The sequence below is a fragment of the Etheostoma cragini genome, chromosome 14 (genome assembly GCF_013103735.1).
Source record: "Etheostoma cragini isolate CJK2018 chromosome 14, CSU_Ecrag_1.0, whole genome shotgun sequence".
Taxonomy (NCBI): domain Eukaryota; kingdom Metazoa; phylum Chordata; class Actinopteri; order Perciformes; family Percidae; genus Etheostoma; species Etheostoma cragini.
This window is the reverse complement of record NC_048420.1, coordinates 19,993,688-20,005,017: the sequence shown is the minus strand read 5'-3', so window position 1 is coordinate 20,005,017 and position 11,330 is coordinate 19,993,688. Positions and strand designations below refer to the sequence as shown.

At 37.9% G+C, this 11,330-nt stretch overlaps 1 protein-coding gene across 29 annotated transcripts in view; it reads left to right on the top strand.

Annotated features, from left to right (window-relative positions):
- Positions 1-8,618, top strand: part of pleca (plectin a) — a 102,016-nt gene extending 93,398 nt beyond the window's left edge. For all 29 annotated transcript variants that reach the window (XM_034892245.1, XM_034892244.1, XM_034892243.1 and 26 more), the window contains 2 exons: positions 603-7,606; positions 7,695-8,618. In XM_034892245.1, the coding sequence (XP_034748136.1) occupies positions 603-6,791 (6,189 nt within the window). In that variant the 3' untranslated portion in view covers positions 6,792-7,606; positions 7,695-8,618. The remainder of the gene's footprint in view (positions 1-602; positions 7,607-7,694) is intronic.
- The last annotated feature ends 2,712 nt before the right edge of the window (positions 8,619-11,330 follow it).

The window sequence follows — 11,330 nt, the reverse complement described above, 5'->3', positions numbered from 1 at the left end:
ACATCCATCAATTTATGTCTTTGTTTAAATGTCATTCAAATAACAATACTGTATAGTAATAGTAAATAGTTCAAATGCTCACAAGTAAAACATTGAAAAACGTTTTGAGAAGTACTCTTATTCACTTTCTTGCCGAGAGTAAGATTAAAAATATTAATGTCTCTATACTATATATCGTCTTTGAGAAGACATTAGCTTAGCATTAAGACTGAAAACAGAAAGAAATGGTTATTCTAGCTCTATTCAGTTCCCTTTTCGTTAGGATTAAACAACCAACATATAACATGTTAATTAGTGAGCTTTAGAGCTGTTTGTAGGCAGATTTTGTCATTTTTGGACAAAGCCAGGCTAGTTATTACCTCCTATTTCCAGTTTTGATACTAAGCTTACTGGCTGCTGTCTTTAGCTTCATAAAGTGTACAGACGTGAGAACTAGAGTTAATCTTCTTATCTAACTCTCGGCACAAAAGCCTATTTCCAGAATTGATGAACTAAAATGTATATATACTGTATAAATATGAATAGGGTTTTAAGTTACATGCAATGATTGGGTGATATTTGATTGACATTTTACTGATATGTTTCTTCTTTTTTCCAAATAGATGGCAAATGCCCAACAAGAACAGATTAAGCAAGAGAAGGCCATTCTTCAGCAGTCCTTCCTCACAGAAAAGGAACTGTTGTTGAAAAGAGAAAAGGCAGTTGAAGATGAGAAAAAGAAGCTTGAGAAACAGTTTGAGGATGAAGTGAAAAAGGCCAAAGCTCTCAAAGATGAACAAGAACGTCAGCGGAAGCTAATGGAAGAGGAGAAGAAGAAACTTCAGGCCATTATGGATGAAGCTATTGAAAAACAAAAGGGGGCCGAAGCAGAGATAAAGAACAAGCAGAAAGAAATGGAGGTGCTTGAAAAGAAAAGGATTGAACAAGAAAAACTCCTGGGAGAGGAAAATCAAAAGCTTAGAGAGAAACTCCAGAGCCTTGAGGTTGCCTACAAGTCAAAGGCAATTGAAGTTCAGACTGGCACTGTTCCTGGGGAGCAGTTAGTTGCAATGACAGTGGCGGGAACAACAAAAAAAGTCTTCAATGGCTCTGTTGAAGCGGAAGGAACCAGGAGAAATGCAGAATCGCCGTTTGCGTTTGACGGAATTAGAGAGAAAGTTCCTGCTGAAAGGCTTCATGACATTGGTGTGCTGACGAAAAAGGAATTTGACAAATTGAAAAAAGGCAAAGTCTCTGTGCAAGACCTTGGAAAAACTGATAAAGTTAAATTGTGTCTTAAGGGACAGAACAGTATCGGAGGTGTCTTGACTCCATCTAAAGAAAAAATGAGCGTATATCAGGCTATGACAGAGAACAAGATCACGCCTAACACTGCCACAATGCTCCTTGAGGCGCAAGCAGCTTCTGGCTTCATCGTAGATCCAGTGAAAAATAAACTTCTCTCAGTAGATGAGGCTGTTAAAGATGAGTTAATCGGCCCTGAGCTCCATGAAAGGATGCTTTCTGCAGAGCGAGCAGCTACTGGCTTCAAAGATCCCTATACCGGGGAAAAAATCTCTCTCTTTGAGGCCATGAAGAAGGGACTTATTGAAAAAGAGCAGGCTACCAAATTCCTAGATGTACAGCTTGCTACTGGTGGCATCATTGACCCTATCAATAGCCATAGAGTGCCACTTCAGACGGCCTACAAGCAGGGTCAGTTTGATGCAGACACGAACAAGACACTCGCTGATCCCAGTGATGATTGCAAATTATTTATTGATCCCAGCTCTCAAGAGCAACTCACTTACAAACAGTTGCTGGAGAAATGCACCAAGGATGCAGAGACAGGACTGCTGATATTACCAGTAACTGAGAAAGCTGCTCAGAGTGAGAGAACATACACAGATCTAGAGACTAAAGAAGTGTTCAGTACATCAAATATTGTTGTGCCTTTTGGAAGGTTCAAAGGCAGAACTGTCACCATTTGGGAAGTCATAAATTCTGAATATTTTACTGAAGAGCAAAGAAGAGAATTGATTCGCCAGTACAAAACAGGCAAGATCACAGTAGAGAAGATTATTAGAATTGTCATCACAGTTGTGGAAGACAAGGAGAAGGAGAAAGAAAATGTGTTTAATGGTTTGAGGGCTGCAGTCTCTGCCGGTGAACTTTTAGAGTCTAAGATTATAAACAAAGACTTGTTCAACAAGTTGAGTAATGGCAAGCTAACAGTAAAAGAGATCTCTGAGATGGAGCCTGTGAAGAAGGCACTACAAGGAATACCGAGCATTGCTGGACTGTTAAATGAACCATCCAAGGAGAAAATGCCGTTCTATCAAGCTATGAAGAAGGACTTACTGTCACCTGAAACTGTAATAAACCTTCTTGAAGCTCAAGCAGCAACTGGGTTTTTAATTGATCCTGTCAAAAATGAGAAGGTCCCTGTTGATGAAGCTGTTAAATCAGGTCTTGTGGGCCCAGAACTCCATGAACGACTTCTGTCGGCAGAGAGAGCTGTCAATGGTTACAAAGATCCATATACGGGAAAGAAGGTGTCTCTGTTTGAAGCCATGAACAAAGGCCTTATAAAGAAAGACCATGGCATCCGTCTGCTTGAGGCACAACTCTCAACAGGGGGAATTATTGACCCTATTAACAGCTATCGCATCCCACATGAGGTTGCCTGCAAACGAGGATATTTTGATGAGGAAATCAGCAAGACTTTGAACAATATCACTGATGACACAAAGGTGTATTATGATCCTAACTCACAAGAGGATTCAACCTATGCTCAGCTCATGAATAGATGTGTCACTGACAAAGAAACTGGACTCCCATTGCTTCCTCTTTCAAAGAAGGCTGCAAAGCCAAAAGAAGACAAACAGATTACAGAGGCTAAGACAAAGGAGGCTTTGAACTATTCAACCATGGAGCTGGACTATGGCCCTTTCAAAGGAAGAAAAGTCACAATTTGGGAGATCATACACTCTGAATACATCACTGAGGTGCAAAGAATAGAGCTGATTCGCCAGTTCAGAACGGGGCAGGTAACAATTGAAAAGTTGATAACTATTGTGATGACCATGGTTGAAGAAAAAGAAGACAAAACGAAGAAAGAGGTCTGTTTTGAGGGCCTTAGAGCACCAGTCACTGCCAACTCTTTGCTGGATTCCAACATCATCGATAAGGCTACATTTGACCAAATCCAACAGGGTAAAAAGACACCTAAAGAAGTTAGTGAAACTGATAAGGTACGGAAGTACTTGCAGGGCACAGACCGCATTGATGGTATCACTATGGAAGATTCAATTGAGAAGTTAAGCATTTATCAAGCCATAAAGAAGAATGTTTTGCAGCAAAACACTGGGCTTGTACTACTTGAGGCCCAAGCTGCAACTGGTTTCATAACCGATCCGGTCAAAAGTCTGAAATACTCTGTAGATGATGCTGTGAAGAATGGAGTTGTCGGCCCAGAGCTTCATGAAAAACTTCTCTCAGCTGAAAAAGCAGTGACTGGATACAAAGATCCATATACAGGTGATACGATATCTCTATTCCAAGCCATGAAGAAAGAGCTTGTCTTGAGGGAGCACGCTATTCCTCTCTTGGAGGCTCAATTTGCTTCAGGAGGGATCATTGATCCAGTCAGCAGCCATCGTGTTCCCAATGATGTGGCCATTGAGCGTGGCTTTTTCAGTAAACAAATGTCCAAGTCCTTTAATGAACCCTCAGGCGATGTCAAAGGCTTCACCAATCCCAACACCAATGAAAGAGTTACTTACAAGCAGTTGGTGGAGAAATGTGTAAGAGATCCCAACTCTGGTCTGTGCTACCTGCCGCTGTCAAAGGTCGAAGCTCCAGCTCCTGTTGAGAAATCTTATCAGTACACAGAGGAGGAAGCACAAACAGATCTAGCTAACACTCAAATTGAGATTCCTCATAAGAGTTTTGCGGGAAAAGCCTTAACCATTTGGGAAGTCATGAACTCAAATATGCTTCCAGAGGAGGAGAGACGGCGCCTCATGGAGCAATATCGCTCAGGACAAATCTCAAAGGAAAGAATGCTAATCATCATCATTGAAATCATTGAACAAAGGGAAACTCTAAAGTCAGAGCAGAGCATGTCATGTGATGTAATCAGAAGAAGAATTACTATTGAGGAGCTATACAGTGCTCGAATTATTGACTTGCATACATACAACCTCTTGAAACAAGAAAAGATGAACATTCGTGAGGTAATGGAAATGCCGTCAGTCAAACAGTACCTCTTTGGTACTGGTTGCATTGCTGGAGTCATGTCAGACAGCCCTCCAAAGATTAGCATTTACCAAGCCATGAAGAGTGGAAAGATTAAGCCTGAAGTTGCTTTGAGTCTCCTTGAGGCCCAAGCAGCAACAGGATTCATAATCGACCCAGTGAAAGATGAACTTTTAACAGTTGATGAAGCTGTACGCAAGGGGCTTGTTGGCCCTGAACTTCATGACAAACTTCTCTCTGCTGAAAGAGCAGTTACAGGTTACAAGGATCCGTACAGCGGGAAAGTGATTTCTGTCTTCCAGGCAATGAAAAAAGGCCTCGTTCCTGAGGATTATGCCTTCAAGCTTTTGGAAGCCCAGAATGCCACTGGTGGATTCATTGATCCTGAATACTACTTCCGCCTTCCTACAGATGTTGCCATGCAGCGTGGATATATCAACAAGGAGACACTTGACAGAATATCTGAATCTACTGAGGATGTGCGAGGTTACACTGATCCAACAACAGATGAAAAACAATCATATGCCCAGCTACTGAAAAGATGTAGAGTTGATAAAGAAAGTGGTTTACGGCTACTTTCGCTGGCAGACAGAAGTCTTCTCTTCAAGGGTCTCAGAAAGCAAATCACAGTGGACGAGCTGCTTCGTTCACAGATTATCAGCCAAAAGACATACAACGAACTCACTGAGGGTATCATTACGGTGGAGGAGGTCAGCAGAGATGTGAAGAAATACCTGGAGGGCACAAGCTGTATTGCTGGCGTGTATGTAGAATCTAGCAAAGACCGCCTCTCTATTTACCAAGCAATGAAAAAGAACATGATCAGACCAGGGACTGCTTTTGAGCTCCTTGAGGCTCAAGCCGCCACAGGATATATAATTGATCCTATTAAGAACCTGAAACTAAATGTCACTGAAGCTGTTAAGATGGGTGTTGTTGGCCCAGAGTTTAAAGATAAACTCCACTCAGCTGAACGAGCAGTCACAGGCTACAAAGACCCTTATTCTGGCAAGATCATCTCACTGTTCCAGGCTATGAAAAAAGGCCTCATTCTGAAAGACCATGGCATTCGTCTGCTAGAGGCTCAAATTGCTACTGGTGGAATCATTGATCCACAGGAAAGCCATCGCTTGCCAGTTGAAACAGCATATGAACGTGGCCTCTTTGATGAGGAAATGAATGAAATCCTCACTGACCCATCTGACGACACGAAGGGCTTCTTTGATCCCAACACTGAGGAGAATCTTACCTACCTGCAGCTGATGGAGAGATCTATGACGGACCCGCAAACAGGCCTCGCTCTTCTGCTGCTGAAAGAGAAGAAGCGCGAGAGAAAGACCTCATCCAAGTCCTCTGTTCGCAAACGTAGGGTGGTCATTGTCGACCCAGAGACGGGCAAAGAGATGTCCGTGTATGAGGCATACCAAAAGGGGCTCATTGACCACCAGACCTATCTCGAGCTCGCAGAACAGGAGTGTGAGTGGGAGGAAATTACCATCACCTCATCTGATGGAGTTGTGAAATCCATGATCACTGACAGAAGGTCGGGTCGGCAGTATGACATTGATGATGCTATATCAAAGGGCCTGATTGACAAGTCAGCTCTGGATCAGTACCGTGCAGGAACTCTGTCAATCACAGAATTTGCAGACATGCTGTCTGGAAACATGAGCGGTGTCAGATCACGTTCATCCTCCTTTGGCTCATCTTCCTCTTACCCCATGAGCCCAATACCTGTTATAAAAGCACCAGCAACCACATGGAATGACCCAACTGAGGAAACTGGGCCTGTGGCTGGAATCTTAGACACAGAAACACTGGAGAAGGTTTCCATAACAGAGGCCATACACAGAAACCTGGTGGACAATATAACAGGTCAAAGGTTGCTGGAAGCTCAGGCCTGCACAGGAGGTATTATCGACCCAAATACTGGAGAGAAATTTGCTGTTGCAGATGCAATGAACAAGGGACTTGTGGATAAAGTCATGGTGGACCGCATCAGTCTAGCCCAGAAGGCGTGCAATGGATTTGAGGATCCCAGAACCAAAACCAGAATGTCAGCAGCCCAAGCTCTAAAGAAGGGCTGGTTGTACTATGAGGCTGGGCAGCGATTCCTTGAGGTCCAGTATCTCACTGGTGGATTAATTGAACCAGATGCTACGAACAGAGTCTCCATAGATGATGCTGTGAAGAAGGGCACCTTAGATGCACGCACTGCACAGAAGTTACGAGATGTTAGTGCATACTCAAAATACCTCACATGCCCTAAAACCAAGCTTAAGATCTCTTACAAGGATGCTATGGAAAGGAGCATGATAGAGGAGGGGACTGGTCTGCGACTACTTGAAGCATCATCCCAATCAAGCAAAGGCCTTTACAGTCCCTATAGCGTCAGCGGGTCAGGCTCCGCTTCTGGGTCACGATCTGGCTCAAGAACTGGTTCCAGGTCAGGCTCCAGAAGAGGCAGCTTTGATGCCACAGGATCAAGTTTTCCTACTACCTTCTCTTCCCCATCCTCTTACAGTTCACCAAGCTATGGCCGCCGATTCTGATGAGTTTGAACGTTAAGGAATGAATTTCTAAGGAAAGGATACAGTATAAAGCCACAGTGCTCACCAGATGCCAACTTGTCAGTGGAAGAAGGACTACCTTTATTCTGCTCTGCATTCGGCTGTTACAGGACTTTAAATATTTAATTTCATACATATAGTTGAATAATTTAGTTTATTATATGCGTTACATTTACATTTAGATATGTTTATGCTATCATATCAGAGTTTCTGATTACCATACTGCAGCATACACAAAAGTTGTATATTATTTCCAATATCTATCACAAGTTTCAAGTGTACATGATATTTTTTTGTTTTTTGAACATCATAAGCATTTACTGTTCCACAAACAAGATTCTATTCACAACACTGTGTGTGTTATACTCTAACCGACATTGTTTATAACCATTAGCCTGATTGTTAAGGACAACCAAATTGGGTTTTTAAAATAAAATGTCTGTACATGTGTATATTTCTGAATATTTCAAAAAAGACAAATGCCAGTCTGCGGAGCAGAATAAGGAGTCTTTCCCGAAGACGAATAAACACTAAAAGTATCCTCTTTAAGAATACCAAGCTTCAAGATCTTTTTTCTCCTGGGCTACACAACCACAAATACTCTCCCAATATCTGCTCCCTTCCCCGTTCTGTCATATAAACTCGAGTTATAGCAACATGCCAACCTTGTTAAATGAACCTTAAAGAAAAGGCTCCCATAAACGGAAGGATCATGTAACCTATGAACACCATGACTTTATAAATCAGCCTCAAGACCAACATATACAAGACCCTGCCTTTATGAAGACTTTAAAAAGGTACGATATTCAATCATGTCTCAATTTAGTGCAATGATTAATATGCCTGTCTCTGTGGACTATCTAATGTTCAATTTTTCTGTTTCAGATTCTGTCTTCAAGGTTCATCTCATCTCCGGCTCTTTGCTCAGATGTCTTCCAGAGACCACGCGGCTTTATTTGGATTGTGACTTTTTCTGTAATCAATGAATTTATGCAACAGTACAGAAACCCATTTGCTCATACAATGTTTCATCGGATGCTTTTAACTGTACTGGACCATATTGAAACTTGCCTCTAATCTTGAATATATTTAAAGGCCTAAACAATGCTTTGTAAGTGCCTACAAAATACTGGGATGTTGAGTATTCTTAGAGTATACAGTGGTTATTCTGTAAGCTGACTGATGCATGACTGTAAGAGCAAGGCTACCCATAATATGATTATTGATTGCTGGGTTATCAGGTAAGCCTACCACAGTACGTCACAATCTAAATTTGAAATAGTAACTTTTATTTTCCCTCTTTTTTTTCTCTATTTTTTTTGTCATAAATCAGGGCTAAAATGTATGGTTTAAATGTTTCTCTATCTAATCTAAATTTCTTTCCCCTACACAGACACGTGATGTATGTCCTGTACATTGATGATTATGTAGAGCACTATTGCTTAAAGCCATGAATTAACATTTCTTTGAGACAGATCTTTAAGTCACCAGACCCAGTATTTGTATTTTCCACTACATAGACTTGCTTGTATTTTAATTCTCCTTTGTAAAGCAACACATATCTATATTATTTTATTTTCGTACGCTATTTCTGCTTTGCATGATTTACTAACATTTAAAACGGTGCAAAAATGAAATAGTTGTATCCATGAAAGCATTTGTTTTGTTATGTTTCAAAAGGTTTGAAGGATGTATTTTAATGAGGGTTGTCAAGCCTTGTTGAAAAGGGTGTATTTATAATTAAATGGTGACAAGGAATTTTATTGTAACACCTTACGCTATGTAAATAAACATGGAAATTAAATGGTTTATCTCAAGTCTCCCTTCATGTTGGCTTTCGGTCTGAGGAAAGTATCTCATTAAATTAGTATCGGATCAAATCAGGTTCATTTGAATGAACACAGATTACTATCGATACATATATGGTGTTTAATTACCTACAACATCGCCTTAAGCTTTATATTTGAGGCTTCATGCTTCCATGCATTATTTTACCGTCCACAAAGATGCTTCCTTCACGTTGGTACAAATTACATCCCACACAAAGCCAATATGAATCTCCTTCAGTTGAATGGCGTTAAAGGTAACGGGGAAGGCTGGTTTGAAAGGCAGGAGAAGACGCACATCTAGTGGCTGTAAAAGGTGATAGAGAAAGTATTTAGATATGTTACTCAAGTAAAGGAACTCGGAAAATACTCCATTACAAGTAAAAGTGCATAAGTATTTTGTAGTATCATTTACTCAAAGTTTTGTCAATGTACTCATTATGCAGAATATCATCATGATTACCACCACCACATTTTATGCTTATTTATTTATGTTTTGTGCTTATTATTATTATTATTGTTATTATTATTATTATTATATTTGAAAACATTCCCACACAACATTTCACACCCCTAGGCCCTAACATGTCATCAGGATTGATTTCATTCACCAACTCCACCACAGTAAGTTGAGTCACACAGTGCTCATTCAAATCTTTGGAACATATAAACTTTGTCACAAATTTTTCATGACATTCATTTTTACGACTACATACTGTACGTTACCATGACAATTTATGGTACTATACTTTTTATGACGTAGTGTTCTATGACTTTTTGACATACAATCAGTTTCAATGAATTTTTATGACATACCGTACTTTGACCTTTTGACAAACTAAGCTGACTTTTATGATTTTGTGTGACATATAATACTAAACTGGTACCATGACATTTGACTTTTTACAACATACTGTACTTTGACTTTCCGACATACAATACTATGACTTTATGATTCCCATCCGACATGCTAGACTATGTCTTTATCAACATACTATACTTGATATAGTATACTGTATACTATAATGTTATGATTTTTTTAACAGACTGTACTGACTTTTTATGACACACTAAACTATTACTTTTCTCTGCATGCTATACTATGACTTTTTACTATTACGGGAAAATTTTGACGTACTGTACTATTTTTGAACTACTATGCTATGACTTTTTATGCCTTTTTTATATTCTACACTGTTTTTTTTTACATACTATACTGTAACTTTTTATTACTTTTTTCGACATACTATGCTATGACTTTATATGATTTATTTGACATACTACACTATGACTTTTTTCAACATAAAATACTATGACTTATTTCTTACTTTATATGACCTACTATGCTATGACTTTTTAATGATTTTTTTAAACAGTTTGCCATGACTTTTTTTCGACATATTACACTTACTTCTTTCGATATGCCATACTATGATTTCTAATTGATTTTTTGTAACATACTATACTATGACTTTTTAATAACTTTTTTTCAACATACTATATTATGATTTTTATAGGACTTTTAACATAAAATACTATTACTTTTTATGATTTTTTTTAACATACTATACAATGACTTTTTTCGACATACAACTACACTATGACTTATTTGAACATACTATATACTATGAGTTATTTATTATTTAGGCTTTTTATGATTTTTTTTAAACACAGTTTACCGTGACTTTTACTTCTTTCGACATACTATACTATGAATTTTTATGAATTTTTTCAACATATTACACTATGATTTTTTTAATTATTTTTTATATTATACTATGACTTCTTTCGACAGACTATCCTATGCCTTTTTATTCTTTCTTTTAATGTCTTTTTTCGATATGCTATAAAATTACTTTTTTTTACACACTATAACAAGCCTTTTTTGATTTGCCTTATTATGAGTATTTAAACATACTTTTTTTTTTACATATTGCACTCTTACTTCTTTTGACATACTATACTATAACTTTTTATAACTTTTTGATTTATACAATACTATGACTTTATAAACATACCATACCATGTCTTTTTTTCGACTTACTATACTATTAGTTTTTATGATTTGTTTTGATAAACTATATATTTTTCATCATACTATTACTTTTTTGAACATACTATATACTGTGACTTATTTAATACTTTATACGACAAACTATGCTAAGGCGTTTTTCGATTCCTTCTAAACATAGTTTACCATGACTTTTACTTCTTTTGACATACTATTCTATGACGTTTTTCAACATACTATACTATGGTTTTTATTCCTTTTTTCAATATACTATACTATGACTTTTTTTTTAAATACCACACTATGACTTTTCAACTTTATTAGACATACTATGCTATAATTTATATGATTTATTTGACATACTATATTATGACTTTTTTCAACATAAAATACTAAGACTTATTTATTCAATTTAGTATGACATACTTTGCTATGACTTTTTAATGATTTTTTTAAAACATAGTTTACCAGGGCTTTTATTGACATATTACACTCTTAATTCTTTCGACATACCATACTATGACTTTTTAATGAATTTTTTTAAATAATATAAAATGACTTTTTAATGATTTTTTTCAACATACTATACTATGACATTTTTTATTTTCTCCAAATACTATACTATTTCTTTTTATAACTTTTATAGACATGATATACCATGTTTTTTTTGACATACTATACTAT